A 25,425-nucleotide genomic window follows, 5' to 3' on the forward strand; every position below is an offset into this window, starting at 1 on the left:
ACCACCACCTCCTGTCTCATTCTGTGCTTCCCTATCTTGATGTCAACTTCAGTGACACCCTCAACTGGTATTTCTTCTCCATTGAAATTATGCACAGGGCCTTCACTACGCCTCAACTTTAGTATGTCTTGTGGTTATCTGTCTTCATTTGTACTTTGCATTAATGTCTTTGACATCATGGCTGCCTGCATGTTTGTGTCAATCATTGCTAATGTATTACACCTCTTTTCAATAGTGATAAGGGACATAATACCTGTCCTCGTATTCTTCAAGTCTGCAAAGACAGTGTGAATTGTTGCTGATATCAGGGCTTATTTTCTTTGGGCTTTCCTGGCTACTTGCTAGGCAAAGGGGCATATGGAATGACATTGTGCCCCCCTTTTGCCCATCTCTTTTTTAATTTCTTTATTTATTTTTTATTCTCAGAATTCATTTTGGAGCATTGCCATTGACTGCCCTTCTGTTTCGGGACCACCAGTGATCTTCCCCATTCCTCTTCTTCTTTTCCCCATTGTTTGGATCTGTTTCACTTACCTCCACTCTGTAAACAAAATGTTCTGTTTTTTTCATTAGCATTGTGTGGCAGAATATCAGTTTCTGGTGTGTGACACTTACCTATTTCTTGTACCGTACCCGTTATTTCTGTTTCATGAGACATCTGTGGCTTGAAATATTCTTCAGGTAATTCATTGGCATCTGACAATTGTAACATTTTCATTTCTATCGGGACATGATCACAATTAGACATTTCAGGTGATGCAATTTCTTTATTTCCTTTTATAACATCACCTAACATCTAATTTATCTCACATTGCATTTCCTTTTTAAACTGTCTTTTGATTCTTTGCTTTTTGGGTTCTTTATCTGTATTTCTGTTTTGTTCTCTCTTATTTTCACACATGTGAATTGTTTGGTTCAACTCTAAATTAAACCATACCCCTTTCTTGTGTGTGTGTTCATTTTCTATGTTATCACTAATCATCTGTTTTCTTGGTTTTAAATCGCTAAGCAATCGAGTCTGTTCGTTCAATGGTAAATCATTGTCATTTGCGCTTCCATTGCGGGGAGCGTGGCTAAGTAGTCATGTGTTGCTACACCGTGCAATGTCACTCCTGTGACATTCTGCACTTTCACTTAGCTGCTCCTTCTGTACTGCACACAGTTTTCCTACCAACTCAGACATCTTCACCTCTGCCTTTAAGCACTGGAATCTGTCCATATGCCGTTATTCATCTGTCTGTGCCCCAGGCCGGTGGTGGTTGAATTCATGCTGATCAGGCTTGTGCTGGCACCTTTCTGGAGACTGGCTCCTGTTTGCGTTTTCCCTGAATTCCCATGACATAGGGAATGGGGAGAGTGATGTGACCGTCCTCTGAGTATGGCCAACCTGTGGAGAGGACTGAACATAATGCGAGGTGCATAGTTCACATTTTGTCTCTCATCTGGCTGAAATTGTTCCCTTTGTTGATTTGCATTTTCAATGAAACTATCTACATGCCTTGGGCTTGCCGAAATGCAATATACCTTTGTGGCAAGGCCAAAACTACTCTAGGCCCCCAACCCCTGGTATGGCCCATTATACATCTGATTCTGGGTGTTATTTGGGCCCAGCATAACATAACAAAAGCTCACCTTTGTCTAGGTACCAATATATCAAGGACTAACGTATGAGCTTTTGTCACTGGGATCTATGAATCGAAACACAGATGTTTGGGGTAGTGCCACCTTTGTTTGCATGGCCACAGCCCTCTTATTATGTAGTGTGTCATTCTTTATTTGAATTTGAGCTGTCTTCAATAGCATTTTCTCAGACATTACATCTATTACTGCAGGGGTAGATGCTTAAGCTTTTTGGGGTCTGGGTTTCTTATTTCTAACCTATCCCTTCTCATGAGATATTATATCATAGATTTTAGTGGCTTGTTCAATAATCCATTTTAAGGTTGTATCACTTAAATTCAAGGGCTAGATGTGAAACTCTGTCCCGGTGCAATTTGTAAAAAATGTGGTCTTGAACTCTGCTGAATGGGTGTCACATGCCACATCAAATCGTGAAAATGCCTTTTTCAAATTTTGCAAGAAATTACGTGGCAACTCAACTAATGGACCTGTCATACTGTATGCTGCCCTCTTGGCATCTTGGATGGAGTGATATGGAGAAAAAAGTTTCTAATCTCTCTTTCAAAGTCCCCCCATGATCATGATAAATTTCTCTGCTCACATAAACGTCGAATGAAGATAACAGAAGCGAGGTCCATGGTGAGGTGGAAGAACCTACCATATTGAGTCTTAGGGTTTTTAAGCATCTGAAAAATCTCAGTCACACTCTCGGTGTGTTTTTCTCTGGATATACATGAATCCTTTGTGAATGGTTTGATCAAACTCTTAAGAGACTATTTTGACTGCATTGTATTATGCACTGCACGCTGGATCATTTTGACCCCCATTTCTCTGCTCTGGGTAAACAGACTCAGCCTCTGGTTCTATGGCTGCATTAAGCCTCAGTGTGAACAATGCCCTACTGTCCACAGGGTAAGAAAAGCTCTGTACTCTTGACACTCATGACACCCGAATATTGCTGCCTCATTTCCCTACATGGTACCTGGAGGTCATGTGTCTTATTTTAAAAGGCAGAGTTTTCTTTCCTTAACTTGGCGATTACCTAATTCATTTCTGTAATTTGCATTTTAAAATGATCAATTGTTTCCATCCTTTTATCGTTCTCATCCATAAGCCTTAAAATGTAATCTTTCATTGCCCGTAATTCTTTAGAGGACTGAGTACCACACTTCCGGGGTGCCTGTCTTTCTGATAATGCAATGTCTCTATCTTTTTGAATGCCCTCCAAAACAGTTATTAAATGTTCAATTTCTTCCTCATACTTAGAAAACAGTCTCTCTTTCTGTGCCAATCGTGCACTAACATTATCATTCTGGTGCCTGCAGGCAATGCTCAGTCAGTTTCAATTTCTCTTCTAACTCCAACATTTCCTTGTGCATAGCTGCCAAGTCACATCGTAACACTGCTTTGATCTCATAGTCATTTGTTTTCCATTTAATTAGCTTATGAAAGGTAAACCAAGACTTTGCACCAAACCATAATGAACAATCTGTCTGTCCCTGACAGTTCTTGGCATGGAAGAGTCTTAAAACACACTTCCTTCTATAAATAGCCCCTCAGGACATTCTGTATCTATCTGTATCATGCTGTAAAAGTTTTTGTTTTACAATAGCGCCTATTGGCTTTTATCTGAATTTGTCCAAATATAGGACAGAATCCAAATATGGTTTATTAAAGCACAGTTAGAAACACTTACAACAGCATAAAACACTCATGTATATGGAAATAGACATTACGAAATGCGAGTGTAGATGTCTTTGTTCTACCTAGAGGAACACAGAACATTTCACATGTATGCATTCACAGATAGCTCAGCAAATGGGAACACCCTCTGAGTCCCCTTTTTAATATACTTTAAAGCTTCCCACGAGAGAACATGGCAGACAATGCAGAGTTATCTGTGCAATGCTGGAATGTTTTATGTGAACTCATAGCCTGCAGGAGACTAACCACACAGAGAAAACAAACCTTCATATTCTTCTGCATGAGAAGAACATGAAATCATCTCTTTAGATATACTTTAAATTTTATAACTTATGCTTACCAAGAGCTTTAGAACTTCTCTATTTGCACCGCTGACAGCGAAATCCCTTCAACAGAGCACACAGGCTCTATGCCCCATCAATCCTGGCAGCTCAGGAAAGCCACCCAGCACCCTCCTGTCTCTTATGTAGAATCTCAGCACAAAGCAGCCTTGCTTACTTTTAATTCAACGCACACAGCGTCCTAGCAACCACCGAAACTCCAATTTTTGATCTTCTCTATTCAAGAAATGCATGTAGAGAGTAAGTATTGAAGTAATGAAGAAAGAGGACTTGACCATTTGGAACTTTACAATAAAGAAGGTTGAAAATTCATTATCAGAGTGTTGAAATTGCATGACAGATGGGCAAGGCAGAATAATAGCTAAGTCAAGTTAAAGTTGGTTTAGCTAAGACTGGCATTACAGAAAGAAGAGTACAGTTGGGAAAATGGAGGATTATAAAATGACAAAGAACAGTATAGAGATGAAAAGTATACACCTTAAATCGCTTGACTCAAATCATAGTACAAATCATTAAAATTATCTTTTGAAGAAGTTTAAATCATTACATTAAAATGCTGAAGTCAGGGTTGGAATCTTTCAAATTGTTCAATTGTCATCTCCAATGATTTGAATCGTTCAATCAAATGCATGCCCCATAGTTTACATAGGTTTGAAACTAATTAGTACATGTTTGCCCATTTTTATTGTTGGGAGACATTTGGATACAACAAGCAGGCCAGGGCAGTATTGATTTCACAATTGTCAGTGGTGCACGTGTGTCTATATTATATAAATGACATCAGAGGCCATTGATATAGATAAGTGGTGTGGGGAGGGAAGATATGGAGATTGGTAGATAGTTTAGGCATAGGTAGTAGGAAGGTGGAGGTGACCATGATGGTCAAGTGGATAAGAGATGAGTCATTTATAAGAATTTAATAATAGGGGAATTTGTCAGGAGTTTTAGAAGAAGATGGCCTCAGGAGCTTTCTCTGTGATTGTATGAGTAGGGAGCATGTGTTGGTGATGTCAAGTGTGGAAGGCATGGTGGCATTGTATACTTCCTGTGCATATCTATTATCAGCTATGTTGAAGATAAAAATACTCTAAGTAATTTGTTCAAATAGGCAAATGTCGTGCATCATAAATGCAGTGGATGAACATAGGCAGAAACAAACCCAGTGGAGACTATGGGCTTGATTTACAAAAGCATTTTCCAATGGGAATTCCTGATTAAATTGGAGAGCACTGTCAGCAATGAGTATCGAGCATAGACAGATGTTAAAAGAGATTTGTTTGTCGGAAGGAGGCATGGATGATAATAGGTCGAGGGGATTTGTGATTGGCTTTGAAAGAAGGATATGATGTTCAGGGTGAGAGGTAGAAGAGGAACATGTTGACTGCAAAAGCAGGGAGATTTGACTTGGCATTAAATTGTTGCCTTGGTTGTTAGGAGATGATGTTGAAGGGAGGGAAAGGAACGATATTTTTTTCTGGTCATGGGCTCAACTGAAAGGTATGTGTGTTTGTGTTTAAAGATTGGGACATGAGTACAAACTGACATTTTCTGAGATGGTTTCAAGAGCCTTACTATTCCCTTCACCACAGATTGAAATTCACTTCCATACAGTTTCCACATCAAATTCACTTCCATTAAATCTCTGGAATTTATTGAAATAAATATCTGATTGACAAACACAAATTAGACACAAATAAGAAAAAAGTACCTTATGTTGAGTAGCAGCAGTGTTGATGTCTCTTTCAAACTGACACACTAATATGATTCACAATCAACTGCATAATTCATATTGACTTTGAGCACAACAATCTTGAAATCCTCAGAACCTTGAGACTGTGACCACCACAGATGGGTCCTGACAGCAGATATTATTGTAGGGTTGATAAGCAAACTGTTTCTATGGATGTACAGAAGCAGCCTTGACCATCCTCTTGTTAATGGAATATGGGGAGGCTTACAGCACCAAATCATATACACATACTTTTTCTAAGGACTAGTACCATTCTGTTTCTATAAGGTGATTACCTTACAGAATGTAGGCAATACTAATTTACAATACCATTGATTTTATTTGAACAAATTGGCTATTATTGCAACACACTCCTCCCCTCTGCCTCAATTGTACAAGCCACACGTCCTTTAAAACAATGTTTTTGTGTGCTGAGGCATCCAGATACTAAGCTCCCAAATCAGTGTATAAAAGTTATCACAGTACACTGGCTGCAACGTATAAAAATAGAGTTGAATCTAGTAATAGCAAAATGAGAACCAACATCACACAGAGCACTACCGCACAACCCTCATCTTCATCCAAGAAAATCCCCAACTAACTGTAAAATCCTCAACTAAATGTAAAGATCCCTCTAGATCCTAAATTTGAGTTCAAAACATGTCCTACAGACCACAGAAACACTGAGATCTCTCATTGAACAAATAAAACATATATCATGTCCTGGAAATCCTTCCCTGCAGCATATTGTAGACGAGTGATTGAATGAAATATTGACATTCAAGGCAGTGTTTACTAACAACACTTTCTTAACGAGTCCTATGGTCTGATCTTCTTAAAATATCATAGATCACCCCGTATTAACAACTACTCAAGACTAACATATATCATTAAATGATAGACCAGTATCAAGTGCTCCTTCTTTGACAAACATTGCAGACTGGGTGTCCATACTGTATCAACAGCAGTTTCATAAAGTAAGACAATCAATCCAGTTTACAGCCACACCGAGGCTTGAAACTGGCAATGTTGGATGTGACTGCAAATATGTTGTGTTAGATGGACAATACCCAAGACTCTCTCTTGGTCATGTTATACTTATCGGTAGCTTTTGACACCCCAGGACATCAACTTACACTAAAAAGAATACTATCAGTGGCCCTGGTGTTAGACTCAGCCATGAAGGGGCTCAATTCTTTACTCATTATACATGCCTGTAATTAAGAGGCCGACTGCCACGAAACTGCAAATGGCTTGTGAAGTTACTCAGGGGCCAACAATGCCCCCCTTACTTTAAACACTTATTTAAAGCTTTTTCATAACAGTTTGGCCAACCTGGACATAGGATATCACTTCTATGCTCACAACACCCAGTGGTTATATGTGATTATAAAGCTGTGAGAACACCTAAATGCTTATTTAATGAAACTTAAATAACTTTTTTTAAAATATCAAGCTACCTTTTTCATCCAGCTGAATATCTACATGCATTCAGGATCTGTGGTCTCAGAGTGTCATCTAGTGGACCGTTCAATGATTTGAATACAGGTTTTATGGTTGTTCAATATCATTTCCCTAACCCAAAATACATTCTACCTGCACTTGCCTAACAAATACATATTAACTTGGGGGATATCCCCTGATCCCCCTTGCTCTTCTACTCCTGAAGCCTCTTTTTCTTCCTCCCCGTTATACTATTTTAGCTTAACTATAATTAAATCTGTTACTACAAATTCAACACACTGTCATGCTTCGCTCACCTGTAATGCTCTGTTCCCCTTCTTTTGGGATCAGGAATCCGTATGCTGTTAGATCGGCGGCTAAACCGTTCTACATGAAGTGGAGGTTCTTTAATAGACTCCCTGCAAATGTTTTTGTTTCCAGCATTAGGTCACGTGATACTTTTGGTTTAGATTATCACGTGTTTTCTTTGAAAGTATTTAGGTGCTTTCTTCTAATCGATCGGTGCTTCTGATTGTGGATACTATTCGCCCGATTCGCAGTGAGCCTGTGTTCTGTTTCAGTTCCTTGCAAAGCTTTGTGACTCTTCGTCATATCTTTTTGGACTTTGTTCTACGTCCAGTTTCTATACGGCATTCATTGCTTGTCCGCCGCTGCATCCAGGCTGCTCTCTGTGGCGTTTCCAGTAATGCCGGTTCTCCACATGTAAGCAGTATTACGCCGCTTGCAAGCCTGCCGCATTCAGGTTTCTCTCTGTGGCATTTCCAGCGATAGCGGCTCTCCGCGTGTATTCCGTGTCATGCAGCTTTCCATTTATTCCTCGTCGGCTGAACAAAGACATTAACAGAGGTATTCTTCCTCATTCTACAGTGTGGCATTGTTTCTGAATTTATATTCTTTTCATATTACTTTTCAAGGGTGTATTTAAAGAAGAACACTTCCCTATAGTTCCAGAATCAATGATTTGGGTGACAATTAACCTGTACTGAATATTATTTGCTTTGAACATTCTGAAGAAGACAAAACCTTTGGTGTTGAATTTAGTGCACAGAACTAGAGGACGCTTTGCAGTGTGCACCAACCCGGCACTAGTGCGACCCTCGTGCCGTTCGGGATTAGTATCCTACTAACTTCCCTTTACCTTGTTGTTGTCTTCTATTTGCTGACTTTCGCCTTGGATTTCTTTTGGACCTTGGAACATCATATAACTACATTATTCAGGTTAGAGGGTAATTAACTAGTGAGATACCTATGTCTGATTCATTGGGTTGAATTCTTACCTGAATATTTCTATCATACAGATTGGAGCTTGTGTTCTTACTTCACCCTTTCAATTGATTCCTCGCTCTGGCTGTATTTCATATCGGACAGTGGGTGGAATCAATGGAAAGGTTTTCACCCTGAGGATTCGACATTGAAGTTAGAAAACCTCATCAGGATACTTTATCCGTTTATGTTACACCTGTATCCTTTGTTGGTAATTTCATAGATTCTGAGGGTGGCATATCACATACACCTGTAATTTGACATTCAGACCTGCAATTCGACATTCATACCTTAAATCCACGTTTTCAACCTCTGTATTCAACAAAATCGTTTTTTTTGTTTAATCTTTATTTTTCCATCAAGATTTTCTTTCTCCGAAAATATCACTGGGGACACACCCGGTTATATGTGATTTTAATTATGGGAGTACACCCAGTAATATTACAAACATTCTAATGATAGCATTTATGAAAACTGGGTAACACCTTAATATCTGTAAAATAGAACTTGCTAACAGCACAAACTCAACCTAAAATATTTATAATGAAGACCCTCTGATTTATACAATAATCCATACTAGCGTTCCTATTTTCCCAAAGGTAAATGCTGTGGTTTTCTTGTTTGATCCTGTTCTAGACATGTTCGTATAGGTTGCCTATATAACAAGCATCATCACATATTATGTCTGCCTTATATTAAAAATCTGCCCCATCTCTCTAAAATGCACTTGAGCTAAGTTGCCAGAGCTATTACTTGGGCCAGAAATGATTATGGCAATCCTCTGTATGTGGGCTGTACTCAAACGAAAATTAGACACGTTCTACAAAATCACATTGCGCTAAATATAATCAATTGTCCACCTTTCTTCCAAATAATGACAGTACACTGTAAATTAGTACACGTTCAAATCCCCTTTAAATGTATCCTCTAAAAGACTGCAGCTTATCTGAAATCTAGAATTCTTTCCCAGAGCCCTAGAGGAACACTGAGGTTCTCTGATACCCCTCTTTCAGAAACACCCAGATCAGTCTGATATCAGCAGGTGGTAGAACCTTCTCAGTTGAGGGAAAACACATTTGTAACATTCTCCAAATTGAATTCGGAACTCAATCAACTTTAACAAGTGTTATAAGTTAAAAAAACATAACTCACTCATGTTGTTTGCATCTTGGTGAGCCATTCTGGAATTCACCCTCATTGAAATCTTGTTCTCTCTGATGCATCCTCATATCCAGTCAGTGTTTTATTGACTTCAGGACATCAGTACTATATAAACATAAACAAGTTTACAACAGTGATAGTGTTACCTCTGGGAAAGATTTATCATTATTCTAGCAGGATAATTCATTTAACTGTCACTGCCCACAGAGTCAGCACCACATTCTTATACTAGATCCCCAAGTGTGGGCCACCCTTTCTTTTCTTTCTTTGTTCTTATGCTAGTGTATATTCAAATGTACTCCCCCCCCACCCCCTTAAGTTAACTGGATATATCAGATCATATATAGTTCAGCAAATGTCTTTTATTGTGTAAATATGAAAATGTTCAGAGACAGAGGCAGTGCACTGGATCAACAATAACATCTAATTCTAGTCAGTTTGAACTCCGAGAATGTGAGTGCTGGCGAATTGGAACTGAGTCAGGCTTCCTCATCCTTGTGAAGGGCCTCAAGACACTCCTACATGATTGCAGAGGGTGCAGTTTCTGTATGTGCCTTCTCTTAGCAGTGACATGAATCTTGCCTCAAAGGACTAGGTGGATGGCACACTTGTTCAAATACTTTCAGTGATGCCCCTGCGACACTGACAGTTTGCACAGGTACACCCCTCCTTCAATAGTTGGCAGCCATGAGGGTGCACATTGAATATCTGCCACACCCCAGGTGACATTAATTGCAGTCCCCTATGGCCGCTTTGGTTGTGTGAATGTTTGATGATACCACCATGCACAAAACTAATGGATTTCCCTTATTTCCATTGAGTGCATCTTCATACATATGAAGTACTATACATTTTTCAATGCATGTTTAAAGTAGCCTTCTGACTCCATACCTAAAGCAATTCTATAATGCCAAATCACTGCCACTGTAGTGCAATTGGCACCATATACATTTAAGATAGAGGCTGTTGTTTCTGGTAGTCTAGCCCGAGGTGGTTAGATTCCATGTGAATAAGGTGCAAACGTGAGTTACAAAACATGGAGCGCTTTTATGTTGAGATTTTTCTACATATCCCTTTTATTTGCAAAATGACAGGAAGTTCAGACAGGCTGACTTAGGCATCTGCTCAAGTGCTGTGTTTGTGATACTCTGCACGGATAGGTTGTGGCTAGGTCATTTAGTGCTTTTTGGATCAGTGGGACAGAATGCTATCTGGTGAGGTTGGGATAGCCACACTTATTTTTCCTTTGATTAATAAAATGTTGCAAGGGATCCTGTTTCTGAAAGAGTGGTTTGCCCATTCATAATGCCCCATGCCAGTATGATAGTGCATGGCTGTTCCTTTGCAGAGACACCAGGCAGCAGCACCGCAGTGGTATCAGAGCAGGTTCAAAGGTCACATATGCGTTCCTGCCAGCTGCAGGAGTACACAAGTGCCAACAGGCTGAGGTGTCTTTTCAATCATCTGCACCTCTGAATAAAAAAATAAAAAATAAATTGTGTACCCTAGGCAAATTAAACTGCTACTTTAATTGTATGTAAAGCCAGGTTCTAAAATGATAGCTAATGGAGGTCGTACAGTTACACAGCCACAACATTTGGATAACATATTAATGTGATCTTGGTGAGCAGTGTGGCAGCTATGAGAGAGCTAATATGTACTGTATGTACAACAGGCATGGGTTACATTACCCAAGAAGCTCCTCTTTTGATACCCATAAGGAAGGCCAACACCATCATCCCAGGGCACAGGATCCCTTCCTGGGAGGTCCGCTGCAAATACGAGTTTCAAAGGCATCCTGACATAACAAAGCCACACTGACACACATGTGCTGATCACTGTATTCCTTACAAAGTAAGTAGAAATGTGAAGGGGTCTGGGATAGAGTAGCCCAGAAGAAAGGGGAGGCTAGATAGATGTCCTTTCCCCGGCCACATTTTGTAGATAACACACTCTTGGCATGATGTCAGAAGGCAAAGGACATTTGTTAGAGCAGCCTTGATTTGATCTCTGATAATAGGCCTGCTCTGGACCAATCCCCTGTAAATATGTCTCTTAGTTTAAACACCTTTGGACTCTCCAAAAAAGAAAACGGATTCCCTGGAACTCTGTTGAGAATACAGCCTGTTCAATCGTCCCCTACCATAGAGGTGTAGGCAAAATGTTCCAAGCAGGTGCAATCACTGCTCCCTACTCACTGCAAAGACACATGTGGGGTAACACTGATTTGGGCAGGGGCTATAAAACAGAAACAATGGTATACAGAACCTTCTTACGGGTGATGGCAGAACACTGCAGTTGTGCTTTACAGCCCTTTTGTCTGGGAAGTGCAGATAAGTACCTACTTTGCCCCTGAGACCTTGGACTATGTCTCCAAGCAACCACATGACCAAGGAAGCAATCCCGGGATCTCCCTGAATCTCAGAACCATTGTGATGCTGGTTTAGGGACCTTCAACACTGAGCAGTATAGGAACCACTGTAGTCCACTAGAAGCTCGATGCTTGAATGCCTCTGCATCTTGGAATTTCGCACAACGCTGAAGCTCTGCTCTCTCTGCATTTGATATTTGCTGAGTATTGTAGCATTCACAAACTCACCACTGCTGCATAGCTGACAGCTTCTTGTAGCTCTATACCATTGCCACTATAATGCCTGCATTCCTTATTGAGCCAGCAGAGCTTTCCCACCTGAAAGCAAGGCTCTGCTTCTCTGCACCCAAGCACGACACGTCTTCCAGTGTCCCTGACAGAAAATTGTCTGCTGTTCCCAGCGTCTTTGACTCACCAGCCATCGCATCTGTCAAATAGCTCTGCACTGACAGTCCTGGCACTGAAGCTCCCCCACTCAACAACAGCCCATTGCAGAAGGTCACCTGACTCCTGGTTCAACAACAAAAAGCCTGGCTCAATAATGTTGAGACCCCAAAAAAGAACAGAAGGTGGTTTGAAGAGGCCATTTCCCCATAGATCTTCTTAAATGACCAAAGTGACCTTTAAGCCCCCCTTATTTGCCTTTTAAAGAAATATACTTGAACATTGACGTTGCTGCTGAAATCTTTTTCCTGAACTCCCCTGCCTAACAATCCAGAGTGCTCTTGATTCTCAAAGTGTTCATTTTCTGGGTTTTTCTTTACAGGGACAGATCTTAGTGTTTTAATCATAGGTTTAATTAAAGTTCCTATTTTTTAAAAACTTTGACTGGACATTATTTTATTTTGGTACCACTGTACTACTTTACTTTACTTTAAAGGATTTATTATGCGCAGCCATGGACCCTGGGGCTTGAGGGAAAAACAAGACATAGGCCCTCATTACGAGTTCGGCCGGTAGCCATGCCGCTATTGGCGGCATGGCTGCCGCAGAAATCGCATCCGTGTCCGGGTCCTCGGAATGAGGACTTACCGGACCATTCCGAGTTCGGATGGCCCGGTAATTCCTCCCTCAAGGACCCGGACACGGTCCTTCCCCATTCCCATTTCAGCCCCGATAGGGCTGAAATGGGAATGGGAGAGGGAGCAAACAACGGGCCATAACGAGATGGCCCGTTGTTTGCTCCCTCTTCCCCTCACGGGACCCGGGAAGCACGCCTGGTTTTCCCAGGTGTGCTTAACGTGTCCCGCAAGGGGACCTCGTAATGTGGCGGATCGGGTTGAACGGCGCCGTCACCTTTTAATGAGGCCCATAGACAACAATTAACATTTAAGAGCCATGATCATGTGCAGGTTGTAAATTCATAAAGGGATTGAGAGTCTTATTGCCTAAGTAAACAAGTTGTTTTTGTTGACCCTGTATCATGTCACACCCCTCCTAAAGAGTACAGCATGCCCCGGCCTCCGGTTACAAAAGGAGTTGAAGATTTATACCTGTCAAGTTGTGCCTTTAACTCTATTATTGAGATCTCTGCTGGTTTAGTAATAGGGTGGGACTGGGTAGCCTTTTTGGCACTACTCATCCCTGTACTCCTACACAGGAGTAGTCATGTTTGTCACAGTGGTGGGCAGAGGTTTGATTTCATACAGACTGTGCCTACAGCTCAGTCAGCCGAAATAAAAGAATAGGGATTCATTACGAATTTGCAGTAATTCAGTGGTAAATCTGCAAATTATCGCCAAACACGATTACCGTTGCCATCACTTGGTCCTGTGGGATTACAGGTGGTGGTAATTCTCCATTTTTGGAGCTCATAGAAGTCCATGGGTATTTTTCGGTGAATTTACCCTGGGCGAACTATTGTTTGTTAAATCTGCTGATTTTTTGATGTAAAGTGAAGGATTTACAAGCTGGAAGTGAATCTGCCACATTTCCTCTAAAAATCAGGAGTTTTACCGATAGCTATAGTTTGGAGGTTCGGTGGTGTGGGAAAAACAGAGGTAATTCTGTTATCATCCAGAAAACTGGTGGAATTACTGCCACTTTATTCCTGCACCTCCAAACTCATAATGAAGCCTTATGCATTACATGTCGGAAACGCTGTAAGATTTTCTTTTTTTTACTTTTGTACAATGGAAATGGGCACGAGCTCCATGTAGACCTTGAAGTCCAGTGGCCTTCATGAGCCTTGTCAGGGAAGAGGACTGGGACATGACATTAAGATTAGTAATCTGGCAAAATGTATGAGTCTCCAAGCTTTTGAGGAAGCTACAGTGGCATAAGAGGCCCAGGAGTCCAATAGTGACTTGGAGACTTCAATGCAAGTGCTCATTCCACTGGGGTATAGTAGTAGATGGGATTAGGTATAATGACAGATGTTGCTGACATTCTTCCCAGAGGGTGGGTAGTGTGATTTCCCAGAGATTCTGATTCTTACTTAGGTCCTGAATTGTGTTTGGTCTCACGTATCAGCCAGGTCGAGGGTGGTCTCTTTGTAGTGGAGTTGGCTACTCTAGAAAGATCCCTTTGGTATAGAGGAAGGAAACAAGGGCAGAGCATAAGCAGGGGGGTTTAACATCCCCAGCAGAACAGAAACCACGATATCTGGTAATGTTAGAGCTACACAAGCTAGAGCTCAAAGATAAAAAGGAGACCCCCAGTATATCTTCTGATGGGCAGGGTCTCAAGCAGTGGCAACCAAGGAAAGACTGCACCATAGTAGAGTCATGTGAGGTTAAGGAAGACATCTTTAACTGGTTTGAGGCCCTAGAATCTACTGAAGACTGCAACTGAGGTCATCATTTAGTTAGCTCCTGAAGGATGGCCCATGTATGCAAAAATAAAGGCCACCAACCTCCCGACGCTCTTCAAGATGGCTGAACAATATCTGAGGAGCTTTAGAGAGCTTACAAAAATGGGGAGTCAAACTTGTGTGGGATTTACACTGCAGTCCTTGAAATATCTAAGTGGGTAAGTCACTGATAAATAAATGTTGACACATTTGAGGGAATGTTTAATTTGATTGCATGTGAGCATGTTCTAAAATATTGTGAGGGAAAGTTAGACCAGCATCTAGTGGACAATAATATTTCAGACACTTGGGAGCTTGCAATGGCAGATCAAAGGTATGAGAGTACAGAAAGACTGAGGAAAATACATCAAAACCAGAAGAAAATACTTCTAATAACAGTAAACCAAAGAAGGGTAAGGACAAAGGTTCTAAGCTTTCTGGCAAGAAAATCCCCGAAAGCACAATAGGAAATCCTAGCCACGTGGTTCATCATTGTCCAAAGAAAGGAAGGGTGAGGGCACTCCGAACACTGGGGGACACACGTCTTTATCACCCAAAGGTTGTTATCTGGGTGGGGACATGATACATGTCATCCAGTCAGTAAGAGTAGAAACAAAGTCAGTGCTCGGCTCATCTAGCAAGCCATATCAATGTGGGCTTCTGAGCAGATAAATTCTCACTAGTTTTCAGAGAGTCGTCAAATTGTCCTTTGTGACACTGAGTGGGAAAGGTACTGTGTCTGATGTGGAGGCCCCTGTTCCCACGAATACTCTGATATTTTTGGAGCATGTCTTCGTTAATGAAAGCCTACTTGAGTAAATGAAAGGCAGTGCCAATTCAAGCTCCTAAGTCCACTGAGGTGCCTACCTTTGCAGCAGAGGGCTCAGTGGCCACTGATGTGCCTACTGCAGTGGCACTGGATTTAGTGATCTCAGTGTTGCCTACTAGAGTACAAACAAAACCTGAGGTGGAGACACTGCCTTTTCAGACCTCAGGGGCCTGCCAGAACTGAGTGGGTTGTACTCAGCTAGAGGCTCACGTCAGGCTTACTTTTGTGCAATATGCAGAAGGATGGCTCCACTCTTTCAGATCTGCAGAAGCAGGCAGAAGAACCGTTTCTGGGAGAGGCTCTTGGGTTATTCAATGTGTACTGGGAGAAGGATCCCCTGGTCAGTGAACCCAAGAATTCTGAGGCAGATTGGAACCAGAGATTGGCTGTTCCCAATGCATAGAAGATTGTTCACAACATTCCTTTGGCAGGTCACTTAGGAGTGACAAAGACAGCTGACAGATTGTTTGCCAACTTGTGCTGGCCTTAGATGGGCGTACAAATCTAGGAATTTGTCCAGTCATGTTTTTCAAGTGGATTGACATGGACACAGTGGGTCCTTTGGATCCCCAAAAAACCTCAGGCAACCAGTACAACATGGCAGTGGAGGATAATGCCCCACATTACCATGGAGCTGTACCCATGAAGTGTATCAAAGCGCCTGTACTGGTAAAAGTGACCCTGAATGTCATGATTGGTTGTCTGGTAGAACACCTGAGGATAAAGTGGAATATATTCTTGCCTTATGTGCTATTTGCCTACAGACAGATGCCACAGAATGGAAAAGGGTTCAGTTCAGGTTTGTATATTGCATTGTCAACTTCCATTTTCTTGCCCAAATTCTGGATGAATTTACCCCAATTGATTGCTGGAGTCTGTAATTCTTGCCTTAATTTTTAATTAATTATACATATAGCCAACATTGACTTTGTACAAAACACACTGTTTACAATCATAGTAGAACATTTGTTAGTTAAGAACAGTTACAAAAACATCTATCATTACAATTCATCATTGATAGAAACATAAACCTAGTCACCAAAATTGTTTACCTTATTCATTAGTTAATTCTTCTATAAGCTTCATACATTCTGCATTAAATTTCATTGTAAGATGTATTAAATTTGCATCATTAACTTCCATTAATCGGACCCACAATGAAAGCTTATTGTCATTCTCAAGCGTATTTGAATATGCTCAGATAAAATGAGCTCTCAAAACATTTAGGCTATTGAAATCACACAAGATGTGTTCGTCCATTACAATAGTGATCTCCCCACACAAACGGCAATAACGCTCATCATACGCTATACATATTTTTGCACCCACTATTTCAAGAAGCTCAGAGCGGTTACATTTGAACAACAAGTAGCTATGTATGATAGTACTATTTGGGTGGGCATCAATGTATTTTGGCTTTGTAGTTCAGTCCATCCAATATGAGATAAAAGGGCCACTATTGACATTGGATGCTAATTTAACCATGTTCTTGGTACAGTTTTTTACTTTTTACTTTGTTCTCATTTTTAGCATCATCTGGCTAAGGAGAGTTTCAACTGGAACACTTTTTTTCAAATCCAACTACTAGGTATTTCATGCAGCCGTCCAAGTAGCCCACATTTTTCTGATTGTCTATTCCCCTGAAGGCATTCATGTGCTCACTCATCATTGCACCATTCTCAAGTTGTCGCAGTTTCTTGTATCCCATCACAATGTTGTGGTCAATTACTCTGGTTTCTTTCAAGAGATCAAAGACCAGTAGGATGTATTCAATGTACAATGACTTAGGCATCCTGAATAATAGTCACAAGATTTTAGCCTCGAGTTTAATGAGTTTCGATCTAAATTTGAAGCCCCACACTTCTACTCCATAGATCATCCAGGGGACTATGTTAGAGGAGTAGAGTAGTAAAATAGTTTTAATTGAGCATACGCCTTGCTTTCCTATGAAATTTTTCAAGGCATGTACAATTATCATGCAGTTAGCCTTGTTGGCTGTCCATTGCTGTGACCAACTCAGCTTGTTATCAATGAATATCCACAAGAATAACTGTAACACTCTACACATTCATTCTCATCAAGTTTCCTTTTTACTCTTTGTTTTGCCTAGAAATGCTACTATCTATTTATGCAGAGACTGTTTTTATTGGCATACTCTCCCACACCATCTAACAACACTTGACGTCCTTTAGGAGCGTAATCCAAGTGCAGAAGGTCATCTGCATAACCTAACCAGCTGTATGTATGTGCACCGAGTTTTATGTGCACCGGGTTAGCTTCCACTAGTCTTAGCGCTCTGGATTACCTTGTTGTAGTTGCCATTATTAAGCTGTTTACTACCTCTTTCTAGCAATATAGACAGATGTTTATTGATTTTTTCATACAACTTTGAGAAAGGTTCCTTCACTGCCAGACAATGTAGAGGTTTCTTTGCTATGGATTCATAAAGTTGCAGATAGGCCTGCCTATGAACACATATATATATATATATATATATATATATATATATATTATTAATGTGAGACAGTCTGTCTTATTACATGGTATGAAATGAAGAATTGTTTTTATACTATTTACTAAAACATGTGTTGCATAATCTCAGACAACTCCTAATACATTCTTATGTAAATTAATGCAAAAGTAATACCATTAAAAGCCCCTTACATGCACAAAAAATGTATAATTATTCTTTCAAATACCAAAAACACTGATATATTTTAATGATTTCATGCAGCCCTGCGGGATGCTGGTAAGCAGTCCATTAACAATGATTGGAAAATAGAACATCCAGGAACTTTCAGTATGGCTGGCACTACTGTCCATTATGTCAGACGAGGTCTATGGGAGAAGATTTCTGCAAGGGGTCCAACAACTTCACCACTTCATCTTCTGGTATGACTTTTTTAATATGCTGAAATATTCAATGGAAATAAGAAACGTTATTTTATTAGGATGCTGCAATTTATTTCTGTGTTATAAACAGTCTCAGGGTAGTTCTGCTCACTCTATGCTAACCATTGAAGTTCTAAAATCTGTGTACTTTCGCTTTCTCCCTGTACTGTAAGGTATACCCAAGACTTAATTTAAGTTAATGGATTTGGTTAAGTACCCGAGTATGGCGCTGGCCCTCCAAAAGGTAGCTGAGCTAGTTAGCATATAGATGAGGCTTCAAAAGTAGGTGTATAAAAGTGCCTTTATTGTATAGAAAGCCCTTCTGTTGACACGTGTGTTGACCTGACTACAGTCTTTTTCAAAACAGGACACACATTCTTTAATATGCCACTCAGTAAGAGTGTTAACTTGAAGTGTACATATTTGAAGGGTAACTATTCCCTGGGTTATAAGATAATGAAGAGACCTGTGGTTCCAAACAGAACGCAGAGCGCCATTAGCTTCTTGATCCTGCGATAACACTGGGATCTTCATTATTTTAGGACCCAGGGAATACTTTTCCTTGAGCTTGATTTTGGTGTTCTAAGATCAGAGATAGGTAAACCGAATGCAACGTTTGGTTAAATGGTTTACATTGTGCATGGTAACAAATTAGCAATGAATGGACATAATTATTTTTAAAAAAAACAAGTTGCTGCACTGTCACAGAAGTATAACACCATGTGTATGTATAATGGCTGGGTACATTTCTGAGAAGGATTAGGCCACAGATCTGCAACCAGTTTCTCTCTAGATCTTTTGATCTACAACTCGCATGGACCTGCTTACATTGTCTATGCTGCCAAGGCTGATGGGAGTTGTAGTCCAAAACATGTGGTGAGCTAACGTTGGCACACCTTTGGGTTAGGCAGATATTGCCACTTCTTGTTTGTCCTAGGCATCACCATCATGTGTCTACTGCTTGTTTGTTTGCCTTTCCTTGCTTGGGACCAAGTTCAGGGTTTGTGCTGTTAATGTTGCCTGTGCAAAACACTGGGGTACTTCTCGGTTGCACTCAATCAGCCAAGACCAAAAGAACATTACCAGAAATCTCAAGATGTTTCTTCTCAGGGGTCAATAGTTCTCCCAGTCCTTTTTTTTCATCATATAAGTGTTCCTTCTCTCGTACATGCAGTAGTGTAAGTCTAAGAAGTGAAACACAACGCACTTTATGAGCTAGTAACATCGAGGCAACCTCCGTTTTCTAAATGGCAAAGCTGTAAAAAGTAGAGATGATATATTCGAGAAATACAAGCTTGTGGCCGTTATTTAGATTTAGCACATTTTGTGTTCGTCCAAAGATTCCAAACACATGTTTTTTTTTCTCTGGGTACTCTGTGCACTGGTCATTCCTAGCAACCTTTGTAGATCTGTTTTAGAAACACCTGGCACAATGGACGCTACCAAAGAAGGTTACTTTGGTGCTCGTTAGCTCTTCGGCATTGGTTGCCACTAGTCATGTAACTTTGGATTGACTTACTGAACAGTTACTGCTCATACACTAAAGATAAGACATGCCATGTTTGACTTTTTGAAATGTACACCATTCGAGTGGAATGATGAGGCAATGCACTCAACGATAGCGATTTGTCTTTAGTACGTTGATTTACCAACAAATCCGAGGCAAAGAAAACAATCTATACGAAATGTTTTTACTCAGTCACGTATTTATTGGGCAATGCAAGAGTAAAACAAATTAAAAAAAGAAATACATCTGAAGTGTCCAGGGGATATGAGTAAGCCTGACCCTTCCCATTTGTGCTCAAGTTTGAAGCTCGTGTTATTGCCATCTGCAGAACTCAAAGGTCTCAATGTAGAAGAGACATGGCAGAAATTGGGTGTCTAAAATAATTGTTAGCACAGGGAACCTGCATTTCCTGATCATATTAAAGTGAGAAGTAAACAAAATAGAAGAGAAATGCTGATATCTCAACGATGAATTGAAATGTTTCACTCTAAAAATCAAAGTAAGGTAGACTGTAATTTAGAGAGTGATTTTAGTAAAAGTAAGTTGTAAAACAGGGCTATATGTGGAAATGTACCGAAAAAGAAATACATTAATGTAGAGCAAAGATCTGCAACCTGTGGCTCCCCAAAAGTTTTGGACTACATATCCCATGATCCCTTGCCATTGACCATGGCGACTCGAGCTGAATGGAGTCGTAGTCCAAAACATCTGGCGAGCACGATTGAACAGGTCCCTGAAGCAGAGTCTAAGGGTCTGAGGTACAAAAGAAATGTCAATGGGACTTTCCCATGTTACAACATTTTTGTAAATCATGCCCTACATGTCGACCTACATTAGATTATCAAACACAGTATGCCAATTTTGGCATAATATAGTCAACATTGTAGGTTGACTGGCATGTGTGTTTTCCCCTTTTAAACTCCACTTTAACACTGCATACATCAGTACTGCACAATAAGGAGAGATCGCTATACCCATAACACGTTATCACAACCTCCTATTGTATTGTATTGTATTGTATTTTGCATTTATATAGCGCCTTATATACCATTGGTATGGTCTGAAGGCGCTGGTAGGTTGAACGCCCTTGGGAACCGAGGTTCGAGTCAGTAGAGAGGGTGAAGAGAGAAAAAAGGTGCGTGTGCGCACAGAGTATGTGTGCAGCTGGTGCAGGGTTATTGTGGTAGCTGCTTCTTAGCGGTAGGTGTGGTGGTTGAGAGGTCAGGAGAATGTGTACGCTCTGGCAGAATTAATCCAGCTCGAGAGTGGCTGCGTTAGGCCTGAGGAGAAACGCCTGGCTGGGGGTGTTAAACCAGCGGTGGTTACTTAGAGTGATGGGGAGTGAGCGGGAGATGTTGATATGAGAACAGTTATACCGAATGGTGTCATAGTATCCCTGTGTTCTATTTGAGTGATGGTGTAAAGAGGAGAGTAGGCGTGAGGTGTGGTATGATATATGTTCATTCGAATGTTTCTGCATATCAATGCATATTATGTACGTTCCTCACACTCAGCTATTCCCTACACTCAGCCAATTCCTACATTCCGCCATTCCCCACACTCAGCCAATTCCCACATACTCAGCTATTCCCCACACTCAGCTATTCCTCACACTCAGCCATTCCCCACACTCAGCCATTCCCCACACTCAGCCATTCCCCCCACTCAGCCATTCCCCCCACTCAGCCATTCCCCCCACTCAGCCATTCATCCCACTCAGCCATTCCCCCCACTCAGCCATTCCCCACACCCAGCCATTCCCCACACCCAGCCATTCCCCACACTCAGCCATTCCCCACACTCAGCCATTCCCCACACTCAGCCATTCCCCACACTCAGTCATTCCCCACACTCAGCCATTCCTCACACTCAGTCATTCCCCACACCCAGTCATTCCCCACACTCAGCCATTCCCCACACTCAGCCAGTGCCCCACACTCAGCCATTCCCCCACACTCAGCCATTCCCCCACACTCAGCCATTTCCCACACTCAGCCATTCCCCACACTCAGCCATTCCCCACACTCAGTCATTCCCCACACTCAGCCATTCCTCACACTCAGTCATTCCCCACACTCAGCCATTCCCCACATTCAGCCATTCCCCACACTCAGCCATTCCCCCACACTCAGCCATTCCCCCACACTCAGCCATTCCCCCACACTCAGCCATTCCCCACACTCAGCCATTCCCTCACACTCAGCCATTCCCCCACACTTAGCCATTCCCCACACTCAGCCATTCCCCACACTCAGCCATTCCCTCACACTCAGCCATTTCCCCCACACTCAGCCATTTCCCCACACTCAGCCATTCCCCCACACTCAGCCATTCCCCCACACTCAGCCATTCCTCATATTCAGTCATTCCTCATATTCAGTCATTCCCCACACTCAGCCATTCCCCACACTCAGCCATTCCCCACACTCAGCCATTCCCCACACCCGGCCATTCCTCACACTCAGTCATTCCCCACGCTCAGCCGTTTCCATACTCTGCCATTCCCTACACTCAGCCATTCCCCACACTCAGCCATTCCCCACACTCAGCCATTCCCCACACTCAGCCATTCCCCACACTCAGCCATTCCCCACACTCAGCCATTCCCTACACTCAGCCATTCGCCACACTCAGCCATTCCCCACACTCAGCCATACCCCACACTCAGCCATTCCCCACACTCAGCCATTCCCCACACTCGGCCATTCCCCACACTCGGCTATTCCTCACACTCGGCCATTCCCTACACTCGGCCATTCCCCACACTCGGCCATTCCCCACATTCAGCCATTCCTCACATTCAGCCATTCCCCACATTCAGCCATTCCCCACACTCAGCCATTCCCCACACTCAGCCATTCCCCACACTCAGCCATTCCCCACACTCAGCCATTCCTCACACTCAACCATTCCCACACTCAGCCATTCCCCACACTCAGCCATTCCCCACACTCAGCCGTTCCCCACACTCAGCCATTCCCCACACTCAGCCATTCCCCACACTCAGCCATTCCCCACACTCAGCCATACCCCACACTCAGCCATTCCCCACACTCAGCCATACCCCACACTCAGCCATTCCCCACACTCAGCCGTTTTCCATACTCTGCCATTCCCTACACTCAGTCATTCCCCACACTCAGCCATTCCCCACACTCAGCCATTCCCCACACTCAGCCATTCCCCACACTCAGCCATTCCTCACACTCAGCCATTCCCCACACTCAGCCATTCCCCACACTCAGCCATTCCCCACACTCAGCCATTCCCCACACTCAGCCATTCCCTACATTCAGCCATTCCCCACACTCAGCCATTCCTCACACTCGGCTATTCCCTACACTCAGCCATTCCTCACACTCAGCCATTCCCCACACTCAGCCATTCCCCACACTCAGCCATTCCCCACACTCAGCCATTCCTCACATTCAGCCATTCCCCACATTCATCCATTCCCCACACTCAGCCATTCCCCACACTCAGCCATTCCCCACACTCAGCCATTCCTCACACTCAACCATTCCCACACTCAGCCATTCCCCACACTCAACCATTCTCCACACTCAACCATTCCCCACACTCAGCCATTCCCCACACTCAGCCATTCCCCACACTCAGCCATTCCCCACACGCAGCCATTCCCCACACTCAGCCATTCCCCCCACCCTGCCATTCCTCACACTCAGTCATTCCCCACACTCAGCCATTTTCCATACTCAGCCATTCCCTACACTCAGCCATTTCTCACACTCAGCCATTCCCCACACTCAGCCATTCCCCACACTCAGCCATTCCCCACACTCGGCCATTCCCCACACTCGGCCATTCCCCACACTCAGCCATTTCCCACACTCAGCCATTTCCCACACTCAGCCATTTCCCACACTCAGCCATCCACTCTCCAGACCCATACGCTCTCCAGACCCATCCGCTTTCCACTCATCCTTTACTCACACTCATACACTCCCCACACTCATATGTTCCATACATTCATACGCTCCCCACACTCAGTCTCTCCCCCCATTCGGTTGTTCCCCACATTTCTCCGCTCTATATGTGCCTCTGTTCTCAGCGCTCTTTCGTTCTGTATGATCTTGCGCTCTGCACATTCTCCAGGCTCATTTGCCAACAGCATTTATCCTCACATTCATCCATACTCATCTATACTCATCCATACTCATTCGTTCTTTCTACTCATCCGGTCGTGCCCTCTATGCTCATCCGCTCTCCACGCTCTCTTCTTTCCATTATTCAGTGATTCTTTTTCTATTTAATCATTTCCCTGTTTAGATCTAGTTTATTCGTTTTAGTTCCGTTTGTCAATGTAGGTTACAATCTGGTTTGGTTACTTTATTTATTTATTTAATATATTTGTTTTATTTATTTATTTTCTTTTTTTTGGGATGATGGTGGTTTAGGGCTGGTTGGTTTTAGGGAAAGAGCCAGGTTTTCAGTAGTTTGCGGAAGGCCGTTAAGTCCTGAGTTCGGCAGATGTGGGGTGGGAGCGAGTTCCACAGGGTTGGGGCCAGGGCTGAGAATGATGCTCCGCCTAACCTGACTGAGTTTGTTTTAGGAATTACTAGGAGGCCGGCTGAGCTTGATCTAAGGGTGCGGGTAGGGTGATAGGGTATTAGCTTTTTTTGAAGATAATAGGGTCCAGTTTTATGTAGAGCTCGGTGGGTGAGGCATAGGGTTTTGAAAGCTACCCTACGGGCTACTGGAAGCCAGTGCAGTGTCTTAAGGGCTGGGGATACGTGGTCCCTTGGACCGAGCGCGAGAAGCACTTTGGCTGCTGCGTTTTGTGTTCTTTGTAGTTTATTCAGTTGGTAGGCATGAATTCCGAGGTACAGGGGGTTACCATAGTCCAGTCGGGATATGACGATTGATTGGACCGCGGAGACTCTGTTAGGGAATGAGAGATATGGAAAGATGCGCCTAAGGTTTTTGAGGTGGTAGTGGCAGGACTTAGAGACATTGTTGACTTGGCGCGAGAGTGTTAGGTCGGAGTCCAGGGTGCACCCAAGATTTTTTACTGTGTTAGAGGGGGTCGGTGAGATGCCCATGGCGGGTGGCCAGGGTAGTGGGTGCGGAAGAAGATCTGAGTTGCCGCAGACCATGATTTCTGTTTTGGAGGGGTTTAACAGGAGGTTGCTTTGGGTCATCCAGCGCTCGATGTTGAGGAGGCAAGAGGTCAGGTCAGGTTGGGAGTTGGGTTTCGCGTTCAGGAACTTTAGAATTAGTTGAGTGTCATCTGCGTAATTGTAACACAGGATGTTGTGAGCACGAATTATTGGTGGGAGGGTGATCAGGTAGAGATTGAACAGGAGGGCGGATAGACATGCTCCTTGTGGGACTCCTGTGTTAACTGGTCGGGCTTGTGATGTAAAGTTGGAGAGTGTCGTTATTTGGTGCCTATCTTTGAGGAATGAGGCTATCCATTTAAGGGCGGTTCCACGGATTCCTAGGGAGTGGAGGCGGTCAAGGAGTATTGAGTGATTGATCGTGTCAAAGGCGGCTGATAGGTCGAGAAGGATTAGTGCGGCGCATCCTGCAGAGTCAGCAGTCATTTTTAGGTCATCCCAGATCGAGGTTAGGGTGGTTTCAGTTCCATGGCAAGATCTGAATCCTGATTGGGCGGGGTCTAGGAGATTGTTGGCTTCAACAAAGGCGTTTAGTTGGGAGTAGGCTGTTCGGTCAATGAGTTTGGCAAGGAACCTGGTGTTAGAGATCGGGCGGTAGTTTTTTGGTTCGAG

The 25,425-nt window shown here is 42.7% G+C and overlaps 1 protein-coding gene and 1 long non-coding RNA gene across 5 annotated transcripts in view; one reads left to right on the forward strand and one right to left on the reverse strand.

The window, feature by feature from the left end:
* Positions 1–25,425, forward strand: part of ADAMTS19 (ADAM metallopeptidase with thrombospondin type 1 motif 19) — a 2,156,963-nt gene that overhangs the window by 1,902,328 nt on the left and 229,210 nt on the right. The window contains exon 17 of the mRNA XM_069625625.1: positions 18,008–18,165. Within this exon, the coding sequence (XP_069481726.1) occupies positions 18,008–18,165 (158 nt within the window). The remainder of the gene's footprint in view (positions 1–18,007; positions 18,166–25,425) is intronic.
* LOC138510148 (uncharacterized) overlaps positions 1–25,425 on the reverse strand; it is a 198,000-nt gene that overhangs the window by 15,584 nt on the left and 156,991 nt on the right. For 3 of the 4 annotated variants that reach the window (XR_011280327.1, XR_011280328.1, XR_011280329.1), the window contains 2 exons: positions 19,249–19,349; positions 16,155–18,184 (listed from right to left, as the gene is read on the reverse strand). This is a non-coding gene — a long non-coding RNA (uncharacterized lncRNA). Of the gene's footprint in view, positions 1–9,273; positions 9,388–16,154; positions 18,185–19,248; positions 19,350–25,425 lie in introns of those variants that run through there. The other variant, XR_011280330.1, reaches the window with a different exon arrangement.

This window comes from Ambystoma mexicanum, chromosome 6p (genome assembly GCF_040938575.1).
Source record: "Ambystoma mexicanum isolate Mex_15411 chromosome 6p, UKY_AmexF1_1, whole genome shotgun sequence".
Lineage (NCBI taxonomy): Eukaryota > Metazoa > Chordata > Amphibia > Caudata > Ambystomatidae > Ambystoma > Ambystoma mexicanum.